This window comes from Anomaloglossus baeobatrachus, chromosome 3 (assembly GCF_048569485.1).
Source record: "Anomaloglossus baeobatrachus isolate aAnoBae1 chromosome 3, aAnoBae1.hap1, whole genome shotgun sequence".
NCBI lineage: Eukaryota > Metazoa > Chordata > Amphibia > Anura > Aromobatidae > Anomaloglossus > Anomaloglossus baeobatrachus.
In genome coordinates this window covers 661430624-661457833 of record NC_134355.1, presented here as the reverse complement: position 1 = coordinate 661457833, position 27210 = coordinate 661430624, and the positions used below count along the sequence as shown (strand labels likewise).

Genomic DNA, 27210 nt, shown 5'->3' with positions numbered 1-27210 from the left:
AAAAATGACCCTTTAACAAGTCTGTTCATATGACCTAGGATTTATGCCAGATCAGAACCTCAATTTGCAGACACTGTTTCGGGATGATTGTCCCTCGTCAGTGCAAAGTATGAGATCGGATCTGGCTGAATGAGAAGCTCCACTGGGGTCTCAGGGGAAAACTACTTCCACTAGGTGGCACTAGAGTTTGTCTCTTTCCTCCCTGAAGAGACAATTTGAATATTTACCAGAGGAACATTGGAGCTATAAGACTCCTCACCACTGACAGCCAGATTGGTTTGTCAGTCTCCAAGGAGAATAGTTTTCCCCTGAGACCCATGTTGACATAGTGAGTTATATACATACTCACACGTAATCATTTATTTTTGTCTTCTTCATAGATACTTTTCCTGGTGCCATGGACGTCTCAGATTCCATCACATTGGTCCTTTCTGTCATTCTGACTCTTTCCATTATCCTATTTTTCTATGAGAGACACAGACAAGCTTATAATCTGCCCCCTGGACCGAGACCGCTACCAATCATTGGCAATTTGAATATTCTGGACCGGAATAGACCATATAAGACATTGCATCAGGTAACATTCAGTTTTTATGACATTATCCTGAATTATTCTGTTCTGAACCCTGGAAGGCTTAAAGAATGGGCTACATACTGTATATGGAGCAGATATTTAAAGAGAATCAGACAGTGGGATCAACCCTCCTGAGCCGTCTATATGAGCATGTAGGTCACAGAAACCTGAATACAATTTTAAATTGATATCTGCAATCCCATGTCTTGTTAAGATTAACATGGCTTTCTCGGGAATATCTAAAGGAGTTATTAAGATCTAGGGGCCGAACATAGATCTCCATGAGATTCTGTTTCCAGAGATAATTTTAGATGAAGGGAGGCATTACCAATATGAGACATGTAATGACTGACAGTCTGCTCTCCTGATTTACATATCTCACAATAGTAATGCTCCCTTTCATTTAAAATAAGCTCTGGAAACAGATTCTCAGAGATCTATGGCAGCCCCTACATCTTAAATCATTTTGCATAAAAAATAGGCCTTTTTCTGCAATAAGACTTGAAGTGGCAAATATCAGGGTTTTCATTTTATTCACCTTTCTACAATCTGCATGGCCATATAAAAGGATTAGGGGGCTTGGTCCTACTGACAAATTCTGTTTAACCTCTTCACAACAAATGACATCAACTTTCTTCATACATCGTGTCCCTACCTTTGATGCAGGATAGCATACCAAGCTCGTATTTTTCCCCTGACATGGTGGCACAGTTAATCAGCTGACATGTTTTTAAAGGAAACCACTCAGAAGGATTTTCCTATATAATCTAAAGCCAGTGCTTTACGGCCACTATCAGGCTGAATCTATATATACCTTTAGCTGTCGGCTCGGATATTTAGGTTTTGAAGTCCAAGAAAGTAAAGTTTATAAAATAGCTGCTTGCTAAGTGACAGCAGCTGAGGATCAGATAATAGCTGGGAGGGGAATTCATAGTTATCCCCTCCCTATGTTAGAATTAGCATAAGTATGATACAATCGATCTAGCAGGGCCTGTGGTGAGGTCATACCCATGTGACTAGAAGGGGTGGGACCTCAGTCAACAAAGCTGATACAAGGAAGCACCATTTGTCTGTTAGCTGAGGCCCCGCCCCTTCTGGTCACTATCAAAACCCACCCCAGTTATCAGCTGATCCACAGCTGCTGCCAATCAACAAAACTTTATTTTACAAGCTTTACTTGCTTGTGTGTCAAAACCTATACATCCTAGCTGACAACTTAAGGTATGTATAGAATCAGCCTGATAGGGCCAGTACAGTACCGGCTTTAGCTTATATAAGAAAATCCTGGTTATCATTGCACTTTAAAAGCACAAACACCACAGAGCTTAAGGTGACAACTGGCAGTAATCTGACCATTGCCAGCCAGGTAATCATCCTAAAGGGCAACACATGTAGGAAGCCCAGTAGCCCTAACCTGTGATAAGCCTGCAAGTCAATCCCCAATTAGTATGAGAACAACTCACCAGTCTGACCCAGTCCCAGTCTGGGAGGCTTTGCTGTTACTCAGAATCTTGACAGCCAATTACACCCCTGCCATCTACTGGGAGGCTGAGTTGTCATACCTCCTGTCCATCGGCATACATGTGATGTTATTGCAGCACATGAATGAGTTGTGATGATAGCTGGGGGTCTGCAGAAGACCCCCATGCCTGTCACTATGATAATTTTATGAATGCCTGCCTTTGGCCAACATTCACAGAAGATCGTAATTTTTGCGATACATTGCAGTGCATTAGGGTTAAGTACAATTAGTCCCACAAAAAAACAAGCCCTCGTACAGCTATATTGATGAAAAAATAAAAAAACTTAAGACACCCCAGGGGAAATGAAGGATTGCACAGTTCTCATTTTAAACAATTGGATATCCCTTCATGCACATACATGCTGGAGCCTGCAGAATAAAATACTGTTGTGAAGCCGCTTTTCATTCTGAGAGATGAGTGTCTTGAAGACGCCCTTCTTTTTAGTTGGAATCCTCTGGTGAGTATAATTGACAATAGGTATTCCGTATCAGACAACCCTATTGATTTCATGGAACGTCCCTGGATGGTGGGAAAAAACTGTTTCCAAACACATTTTTTGAGCTGCCATTTAGTTGTGATGTCTCCAGTTATCACAGTTTAGCGGGAGAGGATGTGGCCAACAACGGACTGAGTCATTTATTACCTTTGAACCCAGAAAATTGAGCAAAAGAAGTGCTGCACATCCACCCATTTTCTAGCAGCTATAGATTTTATTACCTGGACTATCACAATTTTTTGGGAAACAATCCTGGGAAATTCAGGTTGTCCTCGTCAAAAAAAGTGAAGGAGTTTATACAATACCAGGTCTCAAATACTTGATTTTGGATGGGTTGAAGCAGACCTGGGGGTAAGATTAAAGTGATACTACTTGACCAACACAAACTTTATATAATGGCACCTGCAGTTTTGTAAATGGAAGCTCCTCCTTTGAAAGGCTCTACGCTCTTACTGCCTCCGAAGCACATTTAAGGAGAGGTACAAAGATGTTTAGGCAAGCAGATTATTGATACCAAAAATAAATATCAGCGTTTCAGAATATCTTTAATTTAGTATAACGCAACCTCCTCTTAATCTTCCAGCTGTCTAAGAAGTATGGACCTATATACACGATACAGTTTGGAGGACAGAAAGTCGTTGTGCTATGCGGATATGAAGCTGTGAAAGACGCCCTAGTCAATCATGCAGACGAATTTTCGGGAAGACCAAAAGTGCCAATGTTTCATGAAATCACAAAAGGACACGGTAAGGATCACAAACTAAGCACAGATGGGTGGAAGGATGGATATATTGTCTTAGATCCATAATCAGAAAAAAGGTTTTCCAAACTGGACAATCTTTTTGAATTGAACTGAACAGTGTCACCCCCACGTCAGCAGCCAGGTTGCTCGGATCTGGATCCGCGGTGGCTCGAGAGGGCTCCGGACCCGGGGGTTGTATGGCTCCTCAAACCAAGGGGGGTTATGAATGTGATGCCCTGGACTAGTCAGTTAGTCCCAGGTAGTCACACACACACACACACCTCCCCGAGTAGGTGACAGCAGCCAACCAAGAAACCCTTGTCACCACCCTCCAGGTTTGATGTCCACACCAGGGGGGCGGAGCCAGGCTGTTGGCTCCACCCACCAAGTTCACAGGCCTGGAGGCGGGAAAAGACACAAGTTCTACAACAGTGTAGAGAGTAGCCTTGACCGTGAAGGAGGGAGGACAAGTTCAAGGGTAGACCTGTGACCAGGCCTGCCAACAGTCTACTCAAGTGGCTGGGTCGGAGCCCAGTCACCTTTGGCAAGGAGGCAGATGGTGGTGGCCGCCTGCTGGAGCTGGGATTACAGCCGGTGGAACCGTAGGCACCGGGGTCGGGCGGTGGCCTGCCGGTATCGAATCGGGGAACAGATTGGAAACCGGAGCACCAGGAGGCGTACTCAGACCCAGTACGAAGCCCCGAACCGACAGGTCCGAGTCAAACCAACTGATTGAGGACTGGACTTAAGGACCTATCCCACACAAAACCCGTTAGAAGACATCAGCCCAACCATACAGGGTAAAGCCACCGCCAAGGCATAGAGACCCAAAGGGCCAGCGTCTGCGGGCAAACAGGGCTCTTCCAACAATCAGCAAGCCGAGGAGCGAACTACCGTTGCTAAGGCATAGGAGTCAAACATTCATATAACAAGTGCAGGAGAAAGGCGGAAACCACCAGCCCGTCAGGGAGAAACTGCAGCCGGCTTCGGGCCCCGTTCATCATCCCGTTTAGTTTACCAGAGACTCCAGTGTATTGTGTCATAGTAAGTACACCAGTGCCTTCGAGCCGTGCACCGCGCCGCACCAGCATACACCCGCACCCGCTTCCACGCCTCCGCACCTCCCCCGGGCCCATCACTCTCCCCTACCCACGGAGGGGTCAACACCAAGCTGCACAACACCATCCCCGAGAGGCCTAGTTAACGGCAGCGGTGGTGTCCATCTATTCACCACAACCCGTGGGTGGCATCACGAACTTACATCCCAAACCAAACCACCGCGGCCGTGGAACTCCCCGTCAAGTCCCTGTGTGTAGCGCCAACCCCCTTGCAGAGCGATGTGACCCCCGGGTCTGTGAAGAGCTCAAGCCACCACCCACCGTACGAGCACGGATCCGAGCGGCTCGGCGGTACACATCCAGGGGTTGGTGTGGAAAGTTTGTGATGCCACCCGTGGTGCATGGTAAGATGGAGAACCACCGCTGCGATTGGGAGTAGGGGGAATGCCCTGGGGACTCTGTGATGGCGACGGGGGTGTGGCGCTGGGACAGTAAGGGTCACTGTGTACTCCGTCCAATAACGCTTACACCAATAACTGTAGTAAACCAAAGTTCTTGACACCGCTGCCGCTAAGAGGGAGCACGCCTGGGTCTCGTGCCAGTTTGTGTTGCCTGTTGACCTGTGACCTTTTCCCGTGGAACCTTCTCTTCTAATTGGTCCCTTTAGTCTGAAACTAAAATCGGGTCCCGCTCACCAGTGTGGCCAAGTGTGGGAGCTTGCTCTCAGGGTTCACGCTTGGGATTTTCTGGACCGTGTAGTGGAAAGTCCTATCCCCCTCGTTGCGCTAGTACCCCGATTTTGGAGCGGGTGGAGAACGGATCTTGAAGGCTCCATCCTTGTCGGGTAAATGGTCAGAACGCCTGAAGCTACTCCCTAACCTAGGGTCCACGTACCCAGTCGTGCCCTGGCCCCTGCCCTGGTGATGGCATAAGGCCACTGGCTGTCCTCCTCGACAGTCCGTGCCCCTTGTCACGATCCCCTGCGACCGGGGTCCAGCTCCTACCAGGCCCAGACCACAGTTTGCCAGCTAATAGTTCACGGAGCCCAGCTCCTGACCTCTCCTCTTGAGAGTCACTGCTTAACTGACTGTCTCCTGACACTCCTGACCCCCCTTTAACCAACCCCCCAAGTGGGCGACCCTATTCCACTCAGGCCGTCTACGGGGGTGTCTGGTGGGTGTGGTGCAGAGTGTTCCTAGGGTTTTGATTAGCTTGTTCTTGGCAACACCAAAGGTGAGGGACCCTTAACCAAGGAGGAGGTGGATATTGCATAGAAGGACAGATTGCACAATAGCCTGTGAAGACCTGATGGGGATCTGTGACGCCCTGGCCTAACAGAGAAGTTGGAATCCAACCAGAAAAGTTTGCAATGTTTTAGAAAATACAATATTCCAGCTTGTCTTGCTCCCCATCTCTCTGCTCCAACACCAATTCAATCCACACAGGCAAGAAATCAAATCATAGATGTCCATAAATTAAGGTATGTGAAATGTGAGAAATAACTGGGAGAAAAAAAGTATGGAATGCATGAAGAAAAAGCCATGTAAAGTCATTAAACAAGCTGAAATCCATCAGTAATTAGAAAGCAATCCTGCCAGTTATCGAAAAATAATATCAACTGGTTCAATCAATGACCTATAAAAAGGTTTCATTACCAACATACCACACAAACATCTTATGATGGATAAAGGTGTCTCAAGACCTTTGCAAACTATGCTGATGGCATTGGTTACAGAACATGTTAAAAACTAATGAAGATTCCATTGAGCAATGTTGGGGTCATAATCTGGAAGTGGAAAGAATATCATTTCACCATAAACAAGCTACAACCAGGTGCTCCCTGCAAGATTCGAAACAGAAGAGTGGCGTCTAAAGGGGAAGCCGTTCTCCTTGCGGAGACTGACACACCAATCCAGAATGCCAATGGTGAGGAGACGTTAAGCCGCAATTTTCCTCTGGGAAATATGCAACTTGTCTCTTCAGTGAGGAAATAGAGTCCACAGTTCTTAAATGGTCTAATGAGAAGACATTCAAAAATTTTGAGGCTGGAAAACTTCTTCCTTATTTATCCAATCTCAACTTTCTGAACAGTAAATGTTAGTCGACCTATTGTGTATCTATTATTTATGCCTTATTTATTTATAATGCATCAACAGGAGTTATTTTTGCTAACCATGAAGCCTGGAAAGTGATGAGACGATTTACTATATCAACACTTCGCGATTTTGGAATGGGAAAGGAAGCCATCGAAAACAAGATATCTGAAGAAAGTGATTTTTTGGTGAAGAAGATCAGATCTTATAAAGGTTGGTGAGAGGTTTTATCCTACTTTCTGTTGCGTCATTTTTTGAAATGTCAATTGCTGAAGGTTTTTTCGTGGTAACCAGTGTTAAATTGGGGTAAAATGGACCCGATAGAGGAGATCATTTTAAAGCTATTGTCCACGCTCTACTTTTAATGACTAAGTTACTTCTCCAAAGTCATATTTATCTAGGTTTACCATTTATTGGATTTCATGGGCCTTCATATATTTAGGTCTAACCTTCGGAACTTGTTTGAAGCTTATGAGTATAACTTCTATATAAAGTGCACCAATCACCAGGATTTTCCAATATAACCTGAAGCCAGTGCTACAGTATGCTAGCATTACCATGCTGATTCTCTACATACCTTTAGTTGTCAGCTAGGATGTATAGGTTTTGAAACACAAGCAAGTAAAGTTTGTAAAATCAGCAGCTTTTTGATTGGCAGCAGCTGTGGATCAGATAATAGCTGGGGTGGGTATTCATAGTGATCCCCTCCCCCTGTTACTTTTGCTAATTTTATTATAGAATTGATTTACTGTGACTAAAAAGGACTTGTGTTGATGTCATACCCATGTGATCAGAAGGGGCGGGGCCTCAGCCAACATAGCGGATACCAGGAAGCAACATTTTTCTGTTGGCTGAGGCCCCACCCCTTCTGGCCATATGGGTTTAACATCAGCATGATAGTGCCAGTATAGCACTGGCTTTAGGTTATACAGGCAAATACTGGTGATATGCGCAGTTTAACACTAGAAGTCCCAGAAATTTCGAGCTCCATAGGGTTCCAATGGTAGACATGTTAAATGACCCCTCTCTGGGACTTCTAGTGTTAAGAAATATAAAGGTCAACTAAAGGGGGTGTTACACGCAGCGATATCGCTAGCAATATCGCTGGTGAAAGCACCCGCCCCCGTCGTTTGTGCGTCACGGGCAAATCGCTGCCTGTGGCGCACAAAATCGTTAGGAGCGGTCACACGGGACTTATCTGCCCTGCGACGTCGATGTTGCCGGCAAACTGCCTCCTTTCTAAGGGGGCGGTTCGTTCGGCATCACAGCGGCCACCCAATAGAAGCGGAGGGGCGGAGATGAGTGGGACGTAACACCCCGCCCACCCCCTTCCGCATTGCCAGCGGCCGCAGGTAAGCTGTACTTCGTCGCTCCCAAGGTGTCACACGTAGTGATGTGTGTTGCCTCGGGAACGCCAAACAACCTGCGTCCCCTACAATCAACAATTTGTTTTAAAAAGGAACGACGTGTCAACGATCGACTATAAAGGTGAGTATTTTCCCATCGTTAACGGTCGTTCCTTGCTGTCACACGCAACGGCGTCGCTAACAATGCCGGATGAACGTTACGGAAACGGTGACCCCGGTGATATATCGTTAGATCCCTCGATGCATGTAACGTGGCCTTTACTGATACAGTTGTTGCCATAGTTGGGAGCCATCTCTATAAAGATTATTTTTTTCTTCTTTCAGTCTCTAAAGCAAAAACACACCCTAGTAATTTCAAAGTGACTTCACCATATAAACAATAGTAACCAACAGCCAATTTAAAAGCACAGTGACTGCAAATGTTTAATATTTTAAAAAAATAAATAAATAAATTACTCTTTCATTTGTAGTTAGGCAGAAGGTGTCGCTGTTAGGCTATTATCACATAGGGCTTTTTTAGTAAGTTTTTGCTGTGTTTTTTAGATGCAGATTTGCCTTGGTTTTATGCAAATCCATGTTAATAAAAAGCTGCTTTACAGTCCCATCAAAGTCTGAGATTTATGAAATCTCATGCACACACCCCTGCAGATTTTTTCCTGTTTTGTCAAATACCTGCGTTTTTGCTGCAGATTTCAAAGAATGAGCATGCCAATTCTTTGCAGCGTTATTGCAACGTTTTTTCATTGATATACAGCGCCCCTGAGGCTCTGGCCGCTACAGGGTACTGCAACTGAGTTAAGGAGCAATATCTATCTGGGGTAAGTGACAGGTGGTTTGCCGGTGCTCACACCAGACACATTCACATGCAGTTAGGTGCCTTCCCCACAGGGGGGCTGGACTGGGGTGGGCAGGGAGAGTTAGCCATTCATTTTTATGGGATTTCCCGGTCACCAGCAGGACAACCACTGGAAGACAGATGCCACATGGGGTATAAGAGGAGGTAGCCATGACACAGTGAGCTTTGCTTGACTGACGTCCCCTGAGACCAGACTGGGTGCAGGAGAGCACCTGTGCTGGTGGGACACACAGCTTATCTTGCCGTTGTGGAGCCTGGGGCTTGTGAGCTGGAGCTCAGCCCAGGTTCCCTCTGCCAGTAGCTGGACAGCAAGAACAAACATGACATTTGCACTGACACCGGATAACCGCCTGAAACTTGTACCGGATAACCAGAAAATTATCAGCAGTGAACCAGGACATTCTTGGGCAATCTCCTACCAGTGAGTAAAACACCTGAACCGGACCGCTCTCTTAGTTTCCATTATTTACCGGCGATGCTGTCCCGCTCTCCGGTGCCCACGGCCCACTATCAGCCAGCCGACCACCCTCCTGGGATAACCACTCTACCTGTGGGGAGTGACTCCATCTTGGCTGCAATCAACATCGATCCCCAGTGAGAAGAACCCTGCAGTGGTGGCCCCCTACCTGGCCGCACACCACAGGGGGTGTCACAACAAAAACTTTATAACTATTCCCCTGTATATAAACCCCTTTTAAAGTGACCCCCAGGGTCACGGAACTGGGCACTGACCACCCAGTGAACTGTCCCAGTACATACATTGCCCGGGACAGAGTACCCCATAGCCTGGGGCGGCACAGATGCAACCCATTTTGTAGAAAAAAAAAATGCACCAAAAACGCAGATGACTCAAATAAGATTTCCTGCCACAAGATCAGATTTTGATCAGGAAAAAAAACTTACCAAAAAAGCCCTATGTGAACATAGCCTTAGAAGTAACATTATTCAAATGTGACTAAGCTGAGTGATGCGCCATACATGCCATAATGCAAGCCACTTTCTCAATAATACGCATGTCTTGGTAAAGGAGGCCAAGTATGACCTACGTTTGGAAGTACTCAGGGGTGGCCATATCATAGGTGCAACCTCTGTGGCTTCACATAGGCCCAAGAGGTTAAAGGTCACACTTCTACTTCTAAAGCAGGTGCAATTTTGTATATTTAGGCGCTCTTAGGCTGCAAAGGGCCTATGTATTGTTCTTGCACTGCAGCCCTTTTCTGTCAGTGTCTGCTAGTGGTAGTTAGGTCCAGAAATATTTGGACAGTGACACAATTTTCGCGAGTTGGGCTCTGCATGCCACCACATTGGATTTGAAATGAAACCTCTACAACAGAATTCAAGTGCAGATTGTAACGTTTAATTTGAAGGTTTGAACAAAAATATCTGATAGAAATTGTAGGAATTGTACACATTTCTTTACAAACACTCCACATTTTAGGAGGTCAAAAGTAATTGGACAAATAAACCAAACCCAAACAAAATATTTTTATTTTCAATATTTTGTTGCGAATCCTTTGGAGGCAATCACTGCCTTAAGTCTGGAACCCATGGACATCACCAAACGCTGGGTTTCCTCCTTCTTAATGCTTTGCCAGGCCTTTACAGCCGCAGCTTTCAGGTCTTGCTTGTTTGTGGGTCTTTCCATCTTAAGTCTGGATTTGAGCAAGTGAAATGCATGCTCAATTGGGTTAAGATCTGGTGATTGACTTGGCCATTGCAGAATGTTCCACTTTTTTGCACTCATGAACTTCTTGGTAGCTTTGGCTGTATGCTTGGGGTCATTGTCCATCTGTACTATGAAGCGCCGTCCGATCAACTTTGCGGCATTTGGCTGAATCTGGGCTGAAAGTATATCCCGGTACACTTCAGAATTCATCCGGCTACTCTTGTCTGCTGTTATGTCATCAATAAACACAAGTGACCCAGTGCCATTGAAAGCCATGCATGCCCATGCCATCACGTTGCCTCCACCATGTTTTACAGAGGATGTGGTGTGCCTTGGATCATGTGCCGTTCCCTTTCTTCTCCAAACTTTTTTCTTCCCATCATTCTGGTACAGGTTGATCTTGGTCTCATCTGTCCATAGAATACTTTTCCAGAACTGAGCTGGCTTCATGAGGTGTTTTTCAGCAAATTTAACTCTGGCCTGTCTATTTTTGGAATTGATGAATGGTTTGCATCTAGATGTGAACCCTTTGTATTTACTTTCATGGAGTCTTCTCTTTACTGTTGACTTAGAGACAGATACACCTACTTCACTGAGAGTGTTCTGGACTTCAGTTGATGTTGTGAATGGGTTCTTCTTCACCAAAGAAAGTATGCGGCGATCATCCACCACTGTTGTCATCCGTGGACGCCCAGGCCTTTTTGAGTTCCCAAGCTCACCAGTCAATTCCTTTTTTCTCAGAATGTACCCGACTGTTGATTTTGCTACTCCAAGCATGTCTGCTATCTCTCTGATGGATTTTTTCTTTTTTTTCAGCCTCAGGATGTTCTGCTTCACCTCAATTGAGAGTTCCTTAGACCGCATGTTGTCTGGTCACAGCAACAACTTCCAAATGCAAAACCACACACCTGTAATCAACCCCAGACATTTTAACTACTTCATTGATTACAGGTTAACGAGGGAGACGCCTTCAGAGTTAATTGCAGCCCTTAGAGTCCCTTGTCCAATTACTTTTGGTCCCTTGAAAAAGAGGTGGCTATGCATTACACAGCTATGATTCCTAAACCCTTTCTCCGATTTGGATGTGAAAACTCTCATATTGCAGCTGGGAGTGTGCACTTTCAGCCCATATTATATATGTAATTGTATTTCTGAACATGTTTTTGTAAACAGCTAAAATAACAAAACTTGTGTCACTGTCCAAATATTTCTGGACCTAACTGTACCACTCTATGCATATAAATGCTGCTTTGTCTGTTCAGTTATTTATACCTACCAGGGTTCACCTATGTAATTAGTTGTGTTTTATGGCATCATGATTAATTAATAAAAAAGTCCCTCTTTTATGGACCTATGTCTCCAAGTGTTATTTGTAGATTTTAGATACACATACAGATAGCAAAATGTGTTAGCAGGCTGCAGTATAGTGGTGCAAGGTATGGTTGTCATATAGGATAAGTAAAACAGGTGTGCAAAAACAGATTCACAGAAAAAGGTCTACTTTTGTATTTTTTTTTTCCAACAAATTCAATTAATTTCTCAAAAATAACAAAAAAAGAAAATATTAGGTAGGTATGACAGGCCCCATGGAGTCTTGGGTATATTCGTCACCAGGCCAGAGAAGATAAGGGGATGTCACAGGTGGCCTTGCCCGGTTTTGTGACCTTGTCGGTGTCAATAAAACAGATGGACGATGTGATGGTGGGGATGTTGGGAGTAGTTGTCTCTTGATGCCACCTGTGCTGTGCGGGCAGAGATTAGCTGCCGCTGTGGGTGCTGTCCTCTGGGGTGGATGGTATCGCAGCTCAGATGGTTCGGCTCCACACAGGTAGAGCCAGGCCCAAGGGGAGGATGATGGTGGTGGTAGAGGCCATTGGCAGCGAAGCGCGGGACGACGGCAAGTACGGGCTGACAGACTTTGTGGGAGGCTGTCAGACAGGGAGTAAAGACCTTGAACCACAGAGTGCCAGTTTCAGCCGTGATGGATCCTACGGAGGTCAACACCAGTACGGTAGTCTGTGGGCCCTTCCTTCTTGTGCTGTGTGGGTCGCCGTGGCGTGAAGCTACACAGGGTCTCCGGTGGTAGTAAGTTGGTTCCCGTCCCGTTTGCAGGCAGCGCAAGTCCTTTTTGGGGCCTGACCGTGATGGTAACTTCGGGCTCTATTTGCTCCGTGATCTTGTGTGGCCAGAGGTACATGAAATCCTTCTGTCCTGCATATTCTGGTGGCGCAACCTGAAGTGTACGCCACCTTAGGGCTGTGCACCCTAAACTGCGCCGGTTGCCAGGGAGCAATTACGCTCTCCCCACAGCAACCGAATTTTCTCCTATGTCCCACAGGAGCTACCGGTGAACCAGCTGCTTTCCTGTCTGCTTCCCTTCCCTTTCGGTTGTTGCTCCTTCTTACTTCCCCTTAGTGGTCACTCCTCCCCTGAGTTCCTGTTGCTAGTGGGTGGAAGCCCCATTGTTTGGATGGCAACCTTAAGACCCGACTCAAGCCCGGTCCCCAGTGGGGAAGGCTACCTTCTGTATGTATGGAATGAATGTATGTGGAACCGGTACCGACCTCCTCCGGACCCAGACTGAGCACCATGTAGCGCCCCTGAGCCATCAGGAGCTACAAGGAACTGTATCCTGTCAAAGATGCAGGGCCTACCCCCAGGGACCCAGACGACCAGTGCCGATAACACCAAAACATTCATTATATTCCCTGCCCCCCCCCCCCCACAGAAACTGGTGGTGGGCTAGGGTTGGACCCAAAGGATGGCCACCTAGGGGTGGAACTGATCCAGTCCACCAGACGACAACCAGGGAGGCGGGGACAGACAGTAAGTGTAGGTGAAAGGAGACAAACGTAAATGGTACTGACGGGGGAGTGTAACAGTGACCTGTCAGGCGAGGTAGTGTAGTTGCTGAAGGAGTACGGTGGCGTACTCTCAGAACCATAGCATCGACTGGGTACAGAGCCCTAGGTCAGGAAAACGTTCCATGCGGAATTGATAAAATCTGCACGGTGATGGGACCATCCAGAACTTCCCCGACCGACCAGTCCGGGGCACAGTAATGACAGGAGAGCCTGGGAACAAGAACAGAGACCGATCCAAACAGGGTTCAAATTACCTGCCATACGGACTAAGACTGAGAGACAACCAGGAGGGGACCCCCAGACTCTCCAAGCCACGGGGACCCACCAACCAGAGACAGGTGCAGGGGAAGGAAGCCACCAGGTCACCACACCAGCACTGGAACTAAAGGGACCAGTGGGGAGGACCAGCCTCCATCGAGTTGCCAGCAACATCTCTGAGTAAAGAACCAGTTACACTGCAATCCCTTGTGTGGCCTAGCTTCTTTTCACGCCCCAACCTTCATCTATCCCCCTGGGGCCTGGCCCTACTTGTGGAGGGCCTCAACATCCAGGCTGTCATTAACATCAGCCCTAGCAGTAAGAGACTGTACAGCGGCGGCTCCATCTCCATAGCCACAACTCGCAGGTGGCGTGGCGTCATGACAAAAACTGTATTAATTTTCCCTGTAAATGTGCCACCCCCGTGCCAGCAGCCGGGCTGCTCGGATCCGGATCCGCAGTGTGGCTCGAGGGATTCTACCGGACCCGGGGGTCGCGCTGACACTTCAAATAAAAAGGGGACATATTTGTACGGGATTTGCCGTAAACTGTCTGTGACGCCACCCACAGTGTGTGGTGAAATATGGCACCACCGCTGCTGTTGTGGGGCACCCGGGGGACGATGGGATAGCAGCTGGATGTTAACTCCTCCGTGGGTAGGGATGGATGCCCCGGGGCCCAGTGTCTCTTATGCTGAGGATGGTGACTGCGGGGGCCGGCGCACCCGGTCATACCGGGGGATGTTAGTTTACTCACGATTAAATGAATCACACAAGACCAATGGTAAACGAAGGTGCTGGTGGCTTGCCGCCGCAGTCGGGTATATCTGGTCCCACACCCGGGCTGGTGGTCTGTATCACTTTCCTCTGCACTCTGTTTAGTGTGGTGGACTTCCCGGTGTGAAACACGGGAGTCCGCTCCCGGTCATTTTGTTGTGAGCCTGCCCGCTGTCGCTGGCCCGTGGGATCTACCGGGCCCTGGCGAATGCCCTATCCCCCGCGGTGGACTGTTGTCTGCTTTTGGGACTTTGGTTGGGACAGGACCTATAATCCTGCCCTCAATTGGTTAATTAGTGAGGCCGTTGGTTCCGGTGTTGGCTTCAGAGTCCAAGTCCCTCCTCTGTGCACAGTTTCTGGGTCTGTTCTCCGGTGTTGGTACTGGCGGGCTCCAACCCTGTCCACCTCAGATCTCTGGCAGCTGTCTTCCCATCTCCTGACAGACACGGACCACTATCTGCCACCTAGCCAGCACGCCGGGGCTCCAACCACGACGCTTTCACTTTCTCCTCCTCAACTACTCCACTTGAACTTTAACTTAGACTACTCTTTTTCCCGCCCCGGGTTCTCCAGACCCCTAGGTGCGCATTCTCCATCCGCCTGGTCCCGCCCACTGGTGTGCCTTTCCTACCCTGGGGGGAGGTGACTAGGGTTCCTGGTTGGCCGTGTGTAACCCTGTGTGAGATGGTGTTATGCAGGGGCCTTTACTGTGTGACTACCTGGTTTTGCCACGGCGTCACATAAATATTCCGTCTGTTAAAAGCGACCCCAGGGTCACGGAGCCGGGCACCGGCCACTACATCTGTGACACACTCCCAGTTAAACCAGGCCCGGGACAGAGTACCCCATAGAACTGGGGTGCAACAACCGCACCTTAAGTCAGGTGCAGTACCTTGTGGTGACCGAAACCTCAGGGGTGCCACAGGTACATAACTAAAATCCCAGCCCCTGTAGCAGGGCTTTGCATTGATGTGGCGTGTACAGATGTAAAATCTGACTGGTAAAGCAGATGTGCAGAGCCAATCTTTATGAGAAGATTGGAGACTCATTTCAGATAGCATAAGGTTCTTTGGGTTCATAGATTTTTTTTTTTACCTAGCAGACCAAAATGTCTGTGCACATTTTTCTTACATCTACTGACATCCCTCCCTGGTCGTAAACAACCCATTCCAATAGCCGATGAGATAAGGTTGCCATAGCCACACTCATCTGTGCTAGCTCTGGTTTGGATATAAGGGACTTTAAAGTTTTTCATGACAATGGGGTAATTAGTAAATACTATTTTTGATCAAAAAAGCATAAAGTCATCCCATCACGACAAGGTGTACCCAAATCAGGATGGTACCTAACATTCTAGTATTAAAACCTTACCATGTTTCAAAACTGGTCTGGACTCAGTCACTCTCTGCCCTTATTCAGATTGAGGGCTGTTCTGACACATGGAAAAGTTATAATACTAGAGAGTGTAGGTACTGTCCCGATTTAGGTTCACCTTGTCGCAGTGGGATGGCTTTACACTGTTTTGATCAAAAAGTGTTTACCAAGTACCATATGTTTATTTCTATGCTATTTTGCTTTTACTTATTTACAGCAGGGTAGATGTCCATATTACATTTTCATCTTGGGTTTTCTTTATCACTACTAACGGCAAGATTGACATCAGCTGTACTAAAAAAAAAAACAAAAACAAACAAAATTATCCTTTTTGCCATCGGTGGAGGCCACTTTTTTGGAGGATATTTATTCCTCTTTTTGTTGCTAGTTTTATATTTAGTGTAGGGACCTAGAAGCATGAGGTTCCCGTGACGAGGGTTGTAGGCTTCGGTTTTATGGCCATAAAACCAAACAAAACCTCATTTTTTGTACAGGATACAGCCAGGCCCCTTTGTTAGGCCTTGCATAAAAAAAAAAAAAAAGAGTTCCTGCCCCTGTATGGTGCACAGATGGAGTACGGCTTGGCAGCCCTCCTGATCTAATAGTATGGGCATCACCTAATGGGCTGCGGGCTTGTGACTGTGCATGTGTGAACAGCGCTCTATGCAAGCCATCAGTGTGCAGTTTTATCATCCAGCAATCTCCCCCCTCCATGTTTGGAAGTCTGTGTAGTATTTGCTCCTTCTGCATCTGTGATGCCTCCACTTAGTGTGGGCTTAGCTGCATCTTGCTAGAGTACTAGTTTTTGGCCCGGCCGATGTACTACTGCCCTTATTTGCTGTAATGCTTTATTTTTTGGAGGATATTTATTCCTCTTTGTTGCTAATTTTTATATTGGTGGAGGCCACAGAGTTGACCGTTGGCTATAAATTTGATGGGCACTCATACACCAGAACATGAAGTATTTGTTAAGATAGCGACATGTCACACACGATGAAAGATGTTTCTTATATATACACCCTTTGCCATATCATTGTATTTCCAGGTGAACCCTTCGATAACACCAGGATTATAAATGCTGCTGTAGCCAACATAATAGTCTCCATCATACTTGGCAATCGATTGGATTATGAAGATCCCACACTTCTAAAGCTGTTGAGGATCATTAATGAAAGTATGCAATTAATTGGAACCCCACAGGCAATGGTGAGCATCTCATTTCCATATTGTATTTAAAGGGCTTTTCGGAGAAATAACATTGAATTACTATTTTTTTGGGATAGGACTTTAAGATGTGATTGGTTGGGATCAGAGTTTCAGGCCACTCCAATAGTCAGATACAAGAGGCCATATACTTACTAGATCAGTTCATCCACCTAAATAATTGCAGCACTGCCTTCGTCCCTGTGACTGACTATTCCTGGTGACTCACAGTCGATATGGGGACACTGTTGACCTCATGCCTGATACTAGGTCTACTGGAGAGCTGAAACAGTCTATGTTTCACAGGCTTGGCTGAATTAAGCCACTGCTGTATTTGATCTTTTAAGAGGGTCATGATATTCTTCTGATACTAGTTTGAAATTTTCCTGTTGTGGACTTGTCATAGACCGTAAGGTTCTGAATGTGCGGTTTGAGTGTCCAGAATGCTGCTGCCTTCACTAGCTCTCATGTATCAGCATACATTTATTTAATTTCTACTGAGTTGATTTTGATCAATAGTCAATAAGGGATCATTTTTATGTGTGCTAACAGACACTGATGCTGAAAAGTGTGTTATTTCATTCTTCATCCTCATGTGCTCTGCCATGGGTTCATTTCTTCATTTACACACCACAAAAGCCTTTGCGACTCCTTCCCTACAGGCTACTAATTATTTTAGTCTTTATTTGCACGCATACACAGAAGATGTGTTCTATCTTCCTCCAGTCTTGTCTGCGTTTTCCTTGTAAATCAGCAGCCTATGGATCTGCCCTCCCTTAATATTTGGAAGCACCTCCTCTATGCTTGGATATACCACCTGCAGTATCATAGAATGGTACAGTTGGGGGGAACCTCAAGGGCCATTGAGTCCAACCCCCTGCTATACTTTTATCCAATTTCCACTTGAAGATTTCCATTGATTGAGAACACCTTACCTCCCGTGGTCGCCTGTTCCACTTTGACTACCCTCACTGTCAGTTTTTCCAAATGTCTAATCTGAATCTCCTTCCTTTACGTTTCATCCCATTGCTTCTTGTACTTCCTTGTGCTAAGAATAGGGTGGTTACCTCTGCACTGTGACTTCTTTTCAGATATTTGTAGACCACTATTAAGTCTACTCTCAGCCTTCTCTTCTGCAAATTAAACATTCCTAGTTCTTTTAGCCAGTCTTCATAGGACATGGTTTGCAGACCTTCTACCATCTTGGTTGCTCTTCTCTGGACTTGCTCCAATATATCGATGTCTTTCTTGAATTGGGGCACCCAGAGCTGTACACAGTATTCCAGGTGGGATCTGACCAGGGCAGCGTATAGAGGAATAATGGCATCTTTTGATCTAGATTCAATGCTTGTTTTTGATACATCCCAGAATTTTGTTGTTTTTTTTAGCTGCAGCTCTGCATTGTTGGCTCATGTTGAATTTAGGATCTACTATTATGCTCAAGTCCATTGCCCCGGTGCTATCACCTAGTTCTATTCCTCCCATATTATACATGCTTTTTACATTTTTACCCAGATGTGGGACTTTGCATTTGTCCCTGTTGAACAATGGGCCAAGGAGAACAGAATGGTGTTTGTGTGTGTCTAGATCCTTTTGAATACGATCTTTTTCCCTCTCTAGTGTTGGCTACTCCTCGTATCATCTGCGAATTTGAGTCCCCGATAATTCTGTTATCCAGATCATTTATAAAGATATTAAACTGCACTGGGCCCAGGACAGAGGTGTAGCGATTTAGTATTACTCTGTACCCAATCATTAAGCCAGTTATGAATTCATCTATTTTTTTGTCGATTCCATAATTGATGATTTCTTCAATGAGGATGTCATGTGATACTTTATTGAATGCCTTACTGAAGTCAAGGTATATACTATATCCACAGCATTCCCCTGGTCCAACCATTCAGTGACTGTTTTAGAAGGAAATCAGGTTGGTCTGAAAAAAATGTATCTACATACATAATTGCCAGTTTCTGTAACCCTATTCAGTCATGCGGCACCGCTACTTGCGCATGCGCAGTTCGTGCCCAGAAGATGCGGCGATGTCCCCGTTCTTCTCACACACGTAATGCATGTATACACTGAACTCGTCTCCCCAGCGATGCGGTCCCTAGCACTGCTCCTGCTTCCACCACTTGAATATTCAGTGAGTAGAATGAGCAGAGGTCAGAAGCGGGAAGCAGCAGAGCCGAACATTATCGCTGGAGAGGTAAATAAAGACACGTGTTTTCTCCGATTGGGGGCACGGGATTTGGGGGGGGGGGGGAGAATACACACACGCATACACAGATGCCACCTACACACAGTGTACAGCTGTATGATGTCCACTACGCCTGTGATCACCACTAAGCATAGACAGATGTTCATTTCACTGCACTCCCGATACGATAGCATCGAGCCTATTTCTAGTTGATCATAAAGTCATGCTGGCTCTGGATAATTAATGACTTCCCTCCTAGGTACATTAGTAAATGTTTGACAATTTGCTGGAGGACTTTCCCTGCTATGGAGGTCAGGCTTACTGGCCTGTAATTCCCTGGATCCTTCTCCCCCCCCCCCCCCCTTTTTTTGTAAGTAAGGACCACATTTGCCTTTTTCCAATCTAAAAAAGGGACCTCTCCTGTTTCCCATGAGTTATTGAAGTTGACAGCAGTACCATTTCCTCTTTCAGGACTCTAGGGTGCAAATCTTCTGGACCTGGCGACTTTGTTTCCTATAACTTGGGTAAATGTTCAAATATCAATTCTTTGCTTATTGTTAACTTGGACTCCTCCTGACTGTCATTTCTATCGTGATTATTGTATGTTTGCTTTAGTTTTTTTGGTGAAGATATCTACTGTAAAGTAGATTTTCACTACCTTAGGAATTTCAAGGATTCTGTCAGCGCTGGGGAATTGGCACAAAGTTAAGAATCCAAATTGGTTTTAAAATAATCCAAATCCAATCCCTAGAGGGTGGACCCTTTATTATATACCTCACATAGTTCATACATAAATGAAGGTGTTCACAAGAGAATAACCAATAACAGTATACATAATAGCATAGTAAATGCAGACACTCCCAACATCCACCCAGTTATACCAAATGTCTTTTTTCCAAGTAGTGGATCCTCACCCCCTATACATTGAAGGCTTAACTCCTTCATTACTTTAACACCCCTCTTACTTCATACCGGTCAAAAAATAATTGCATCCCTTCCTAACAGATGAGGTTGGTTAATCCACCCCTATGTCACACAGAAAAAGGGATAAGCCCTTCTCCATATGGGTAAAGCATACCATTCAAGGTGAACACCACCACCCCCATCCCTGTCCCTATTCTATCTTCGGGAGTCTACAAGATACACAATGAGTAACATGTTGAGGGTTGTTTTGACCACAACGATAGCATCTATTGGTAGGAAGTGGTTCTGATGCTGCTGCAGTGTTGGTCGGCTGGTCATGATGCATGAGAATAAGAGTGTCCTTTTTCTTTCCTAAAATATAAAAAAAAAAAAAAAAAACAACAAACCTTTAGAATTCTGGAAACATTTAGTCTTTTGACACAAATAGGTATACAGAGAGAGATAGAGATTATATATATACATACATATACATACATATACATACACATACATACACATACATACACATACATACACATACATACACATACATACACATACATACACATACATACACATACATACACATACATACACATACATACACACACATACATACACACACATACACACATACACATACACATACACATACACATACATATACATACACATACATACACATACATATACATACATACATACATACATACATACACACATACATACATACACACACATACATACACACACATACATACACACATACATACATACATACACATACATACATACACACATACATACACATACACACACATACATACACATACACATATACATATATATATACATACATACATATATTACATATATACATACACACAACTTTTCAATATGTGTATTCTGAACAGCTCAACCTACTAATAAGCTATATTTATGTATAGCTTCCGCTACAATCAGGAATAACACATGTACTTCTCTGCAATATATGCATTATGTATATATTGTCTTATTGGCCAGTGGTGATATTCTTTTAGATTGACACACGTGTATCCACAGATTCTTTCCTTCCAGCTTAACTGAAGTTGGAGTAGTTAATTGGACTTGAAATGGCCCCTCAAATTTGGGTTCCAAACTTCTGCTCGTGTTTCTTTACCACCACTCAATTTCTAGGCTTTAGTAAATGACAGCCCTCCAGCCCTTCTTGGACTGGTATAGAAAAAAAAAAACAAAAAAAAAAAAACCCGCAATGGTGAATTTGTGACGATATTTGTTCTAAAGCACCAACATATCCAATTAGGTCCCCATGCAGGTGCTGCAACTGTTGATGAAAAAACCCAACCTGTTTTAGCAAAGCTCCCACAAAGAATCTCCTAGGGAGAAAGCAGTGTCTTGTTGGGATTGGTCCTAACTGAACATAAAATTTATTGGTAGACATTCAGTCCATAGTTTTCCTTTCTGTGCAATCATCTTCTGAATGTTTAATTTCAGAGTCCCATTTCGTTTCAGCTTTTCCACTACTCAGAGGATGATATGGGGTGTGCAATTCCTGCTGTATTGTTAAGGCTATGTACCCACGGCACAATGTACCCGTGGATTTTGCTGCAAAAAAACCTACGTTTTTATCTGGCTTTTCTAGATAAATCCAGGTTTTAGAAAGTACAGACACTCCCCATGTTATCCTATGGGACATGAGGAGTGCTGTATCAATGCTGTGATATGTGCGGCTGCGGAATATGCTGCGGATGTCCCGCAGCCGCACGTAACTGCATGTCAATTCTTCATGCGGCAATATCTGCGGAAATCCCGCCCCTGCACTATGGAGATAGAGGCCGGGACGTCCGCAGGTAAGTCGCACAAATGTCCGCAGATATTTCGCTGGAATCCCACAGCAAAGGATAGCTGCAGATTCCGGGGAGCAGCTGCGGGAAACCTGCGAACATACCTGCGGATATATCTGCAGGTGCAAACTCCCATGGGCTCATAGCCTTAAGGGTGCTTTGCACGCTGAGACAGAGCGATAGCTAGCGATGTCGTGCACTATAGCACCCGCCCCCGTCGTTCGTGCGACATTTGGTGATCGCTGCCGTAGCCAACATTATCGCTACGTCAGCGTCACACGCACATACCTCATCAGCGATGTCGCTGTGACTGGCGAACAATCCCTCCTTCAAGGGGGAGGTGCGTTCGGCGTCATAGCGACATCACTGCAGCATCACTAAGCGGCCGCCCAATAGCAGAGGAGGGGCGGAGATGAGCGGCTGGAACATGCCGCCCACCCTTTTCCTTCCTCATTGCCAGTGGATGCAGGTAAGATGTTAATCATTCCTGTGGTGTCACACATAGCGATGTGTGTTGGCGGAGGAACGACGAACATCCTACCTGCAGCAGCAACGATATGAAAAGGAGCGACGTGACAACGATCAACGATTAACACTTTTGCGATAGTTGCTCCTTGGTGTCACACGCTGCTATGTCGCTAACGGCGCCGGATGTGAGTCACTAACTACGTGACCTATCGTTAGCGATGTCGCAGCGTGTAAAGCACCCTTAAGTCTTTTAAAACCTTCCTTAATACCTCTTCTGTGAAATGTGTTCCTCCATCACTATTGTTTCTGGAACTCCATACCTACATAACACTTCATCAGTTTTTTCGCTACGGATTTTGCATTGGCTTGTGCACAAGCCCAGGCCTCAGGTCACCATGAAATGAGATCAGCATAGACAAGAACATGCTCATATATGCATAACTTAGGTAGGTGTATGAAATCAATCTGAAGTTGCTAGAACCGGTACAGTGGTTTTGGACTACATCTTTGGGGGTAACGCTAACTGTTTTCCTGGATTATGGAGGGCTCAGACACTACAGGCAGAAACATATACAGTAGTAGCTTGATTAAATCCTGGTTCAACTAGTGTTGGTTCACCAAACTTACCATAGTTTCTTTAGCACAGTGAGTTGGACTATGCATCAATTGAGTCATCATTGGGAAGAGTGACCTGGGAAGACACCTCTCACCAGATGGCCACAAACACACACACACACACACACTACTCCCTTACTCTTCCATTTTTATTTCCTTTGTTGAAGACCATTGCTTCATTTTACCTAGCAGCTCAAAGTCCACAGATGTATCTTGTTGCACACTACACCCAAAAGTGATCTGGTAGCAGTATCATGGCGGCTGCTTTAGCAGCAGTGTTTGCCAGAGCATTTCCCTGAGCTTCCGTTGTCTTTTCCTTAGTTCGAGCCTGGTTAATAGCCACCTGCTTGGGTAGCTCCAAAGCCCTAAAAAGTTGCCTAATAAGTGTACCTCAGGACTGAATGAAATCTCAGCTCCTCCAGATGAACCATAGTCATGTGCCAATCCAAAAGAAAATCAGGAATCAGTATAAATGTTTACAGTATTACCTTCTGCCATTATACACGCTGCAGTGAGTGCCTTCAGCACGACCTCCTGTGCTGAACAAGAGGTTGCAGTATTAAAACATCTTCCAAGGTAGTCCCAGCATATTTTGTCCATGAACTCCCCTCATGTCAATCCCTGGGACCATCTACAAAAAAAAAAAAAAAAAACAACTCAGTGTATTAGCAATTGGGGTTTCAACAACATTTTCGAGTTTGCATCTCAGTTTTTATTAGCGCTAAACAATCGTGGTATTCATCAGCATTAGGGAAGGCAAAAACTATGTGGAATCGAATACACTCATTCTCCATCTTTATCTTTCTTCACAAATTATTTCTTGTGCTAAATTGTGTCTTGCTGCTTTTTCTGCTCTCATATTCCCATTCCTTTTCTTGCTCCTGCTTGGCCCATTAATATATCCCCTCTTACGGACCCAGTGGCAACAATATAGCTGGGTTCAAACTGTACACCTTTTAAAGGGGTCACATTTGTCAGAGTTAGCAAAGCTACCTCATACTTTTATACATACTGTTAGTCTGGCAGCAGATAAATGTTTTGTTTGAGCCTGCATGAGAATTTCAGTCACTGCATGTGGCACTTGTATGATCAATGGGTACTTCAGCACTATGAGTTACCATGTCTCAAGACAGCTGCAGCAGCAGCTACTATTGCCCCGATACAGGATGGGGATCCTCAGATGATAGCATCTAACTAAACTGAGTAGTATCCTAGGGGGTCTCTGTTTCCATGCAGTTGTGTAAGTACACCTTGTGCATGGCCTAGTATTTCATGACAAAATAAATTGAACGCTTTGTTGTTATTTGATAGTGGTAGTGCCAGTGCTGGAGCTGATAAGTGAACTAAAAGTAGTATCCTAACATTCTTTCTTGCATCTCTGTAAGGCCACTTTCACACGTCAGTGATTCTGGTACGTTTGTGTTTTTTTTTTAAACGTACCAGAATCACTGACATACGCAGACCCATTATAATGAATGGGTCTGCTCACACGTCAGTGATTTTTTCACTGCACGTGTCTCAGTGCAGCGTACCCGCGTGTGCGTGATTGCTGCACGGAGACATGTCAATTTTTTTCTGGCATCACTGATGTTCCACGGACCACGCAGTGGTGTGGTCCGTGAAACACGAGCCAGAAAAAAAAACGTGCATTTAAAATAATAAACATTTTAACTCACCTGGCGTCCAGCGATGTCCTCTGCAGCCCGTGCAGTCTGCTGCTTCTAAGCCGGCTGATTACTGTCGCGCATATTCATTATGCGCGACACAGCCGACCCGGAAGCAGCTGCTGCAGGGGTCACCGCCGGCCGGATGCTGCACCGCGGGAGGATTCAGCACCATGGACAGCGGGAGCGCGCACAGGTGAGTTGATTTCTAAGTGCAATCACGGGCCACGGAGAACGGAGCCCGGATTGCACTAAGCCGTGATTCACAGCACACGCAGGCACATGTGCGTGTTTTACACGCCAGTGAAAAACGTCAGTGTTTTTCACTGACGTGTGAAACGGGCCTAAGGATAATTCTACCCAGTTTGTTTCCACCTGCTACCGCATGATATAAGGTCTACAGCATACTTTGATTGGGTTCCATTCTCTCCAATATCCTATAGGCTCAAAAGGCTAAAAGCTGTTTAACGGTTGTAGGAAGAGGTACTTGATGAATTGCTTTCCTTCTTTCTGGGGTTTCTGCTTTTGCCCTTGTGATCAACTAGCTAGTCATGTTTTTGGGACATTGTTTAAAGGTCATCTTTGGACACTTTACACCCTGCCTCTTATAAAAATTTAAAAAAGCAAAAACCTACTCTTCTAAACACTCTTGAAGTCCTGACACACACACACACACACTGCAGTGTCTGGATAATGCAATATCCATCCCTCTAGAACTCTTGCCATTGCCTCCGTAAAGGCTGAAGGAGAAGTCGCCCCTCCCTGGAGTTAACAAGTTACAATGGGGGTGTCTATGATAATTCTCAATTACTCCTCTTAGGTCATGGACCATATGGTATCTTTGGAGGTTCCCCTGGGACTTTTTTCCATATTGGGAACAAGAGGGTATTCCAAAGCAATCTGCACTCTTAACACCCCAAACTGACATATACTGCTGTACTTGTTCTGTGATCGCTCTGGTTTGTTCTTGGTTTAGGGGGATCTTGTTTAATCTTTACAGGCACGGTCCCTGGTTTTGCTTTAACCTTTACTGCCATCACTGTCAGTATGGGCAAAAGGAAGAACAAATGTGGGCCACCTGTTTCTGGCACTTGTTTTAATGAAGCAGCATAAATATGTGGTTCAATAAATACATCTTCAACTGCTCTCTGGGCACATGGGTGGACATCTATTAACTGTTCTATGTAAAGATATGCCTCTAACAATCTGGTTGAAATTGGTCCTTCCACAATAACCTTATCTCCCCCGTATGTTATACTTGCCACTATAGCTGCTGGCAGGTCTGCTCCCAACAGATTTACTTGGCAATTAGCTGTGTTGAGGATTCTTTCCACTATTTCAGTGTTTTATCCTACAGTCAATGTCAAGGGTATTGTCACAGCTCCGCCTCCCCATCCACATGGCTAGGGTGCGGAGCCTTCACCCGGGCCTCACTTCCAGAGCTTGGATGCTTTAAATACTGTCATCTCCGGTGAACCAGCACAGGCTATAAGCTTAGCACTGCTCTGCCTGTAAGTGCTGGTCCCTGTAAGTGTTATCCTGATCTGTCCCCTAGTGGTTCTGCCAATTCTGTCCCACCTCCTTCCTTTCCACAATAGTCCCGGGTGTCTTCCCCCCCCCCCCCCGCTCTCTCCTACCTCCCCACTCTGTTGCTTCCTATGGTACTGACCTCGGCCCTGTCTCTGCTCATTCCTCCGGTCTTCCTTCTCCCCCTACTATGTATGACCCGGCCTGCCGACCAACCCCCAGTTCTGCTTTCCAGCTGATGCTCAGCACACTGGGAGTTCCCCTCCTGGCTTAATCACATTAATGTAGTGTATTTCCCTGCAGGACTCCCTCTCCCCCTAGTGTCAGCCTGACAGGTATACTTTTAGTCAAAAATGCAGCATGTCCTGTAAACACGATCCCAGGAAGAGTTTGAGTCACTCTGTAGTTTTCAGGAACTTTATCAGCTGGGAGTACTGTTCTGGCTGCTCTAGTATACACTAAACAATTTAACTTCTCTCCTCCAGGCACTGTCAAGATGATGTTCTGTAACGTTAATTATACTGATTTGCCAAAACCTCAATCCTCCTCCTGCACCACATAAGCTGTGGTACTGGTGGGTCTATTGGCAGGGTAAAATAATGGGCAGTTACTTTTCATGTGATCTTGTTCTCCTTAATGGAAACAGTCCCTTTCCCCTATATTTACCTTAGAATACCCCCACCTCAATCATTTGTTCTGGAATTTATAACCTGCAAGTCTGGATAAAGAGGAGGGCTTGTCTGGGGGCATAGGTAAAACATTAGGCGCTAAGGATATAGAATGTCTCATACCTGTCCCTCTTTTTGTACGCCTCAAGGTCCCTTTCCCCCCCCTCCTCCTCCATTTTCTGAGCTACCGCCCTCCAAGCTTTTACCACAGATTCAGAACAATTATCAATACTCCATTCTTTTGTGGCCTTTTCAAATCCCACCCATCTCTGTAAATCCAGGCAGCCTGTGAGGCATTCCTGCCTTTTTAAAAGGGTAAAATATATGTCTTTGTACTGTGTTAGCCAGTAGATCGAATTTAAAAAAAAAAAAAAAAAAAAGTCCTCAAAGGCTGATACCTTTTAATGGCTAACTAAAAAATTGCACTAAATAGCATCTGGGTTAAATCACAACTCTGAACCAGACAATAAAACT

General features: G+C 45.4%; 1 protein-coding gene across 1 annotated transcript in view; it reads left to right on the top strand.

Moving 5' to 3' along the window:
- The first annotated feature begins 397 nt into the window (after positions 1 to 397).
- LOC142297000 (cytochrome P450 2C14-like) overlaps positions 398 to 27210 on the top strand; it is a 398577-nt gene continuing 371764 nt past the window's right edge. The window contains exons 1-4 of the mRNA XM_075341207.1: positions 398 to 577; positions 3177 to 3339; positions 6550 to 6699; positions 16693 to 16853. Of these exons, the coding sequence (XP_075197322.1) occupies positions 398 to 577; positions 3177 to 3339; positions 6550 to 6699; positions 16693 to 16853 (654 nt within the window). The remainder of the gene's footprint in view (positions 578 to 3176; positions 3340 to 6549; positions 6700 to 16692; positions 16854 to 27210) is intronic.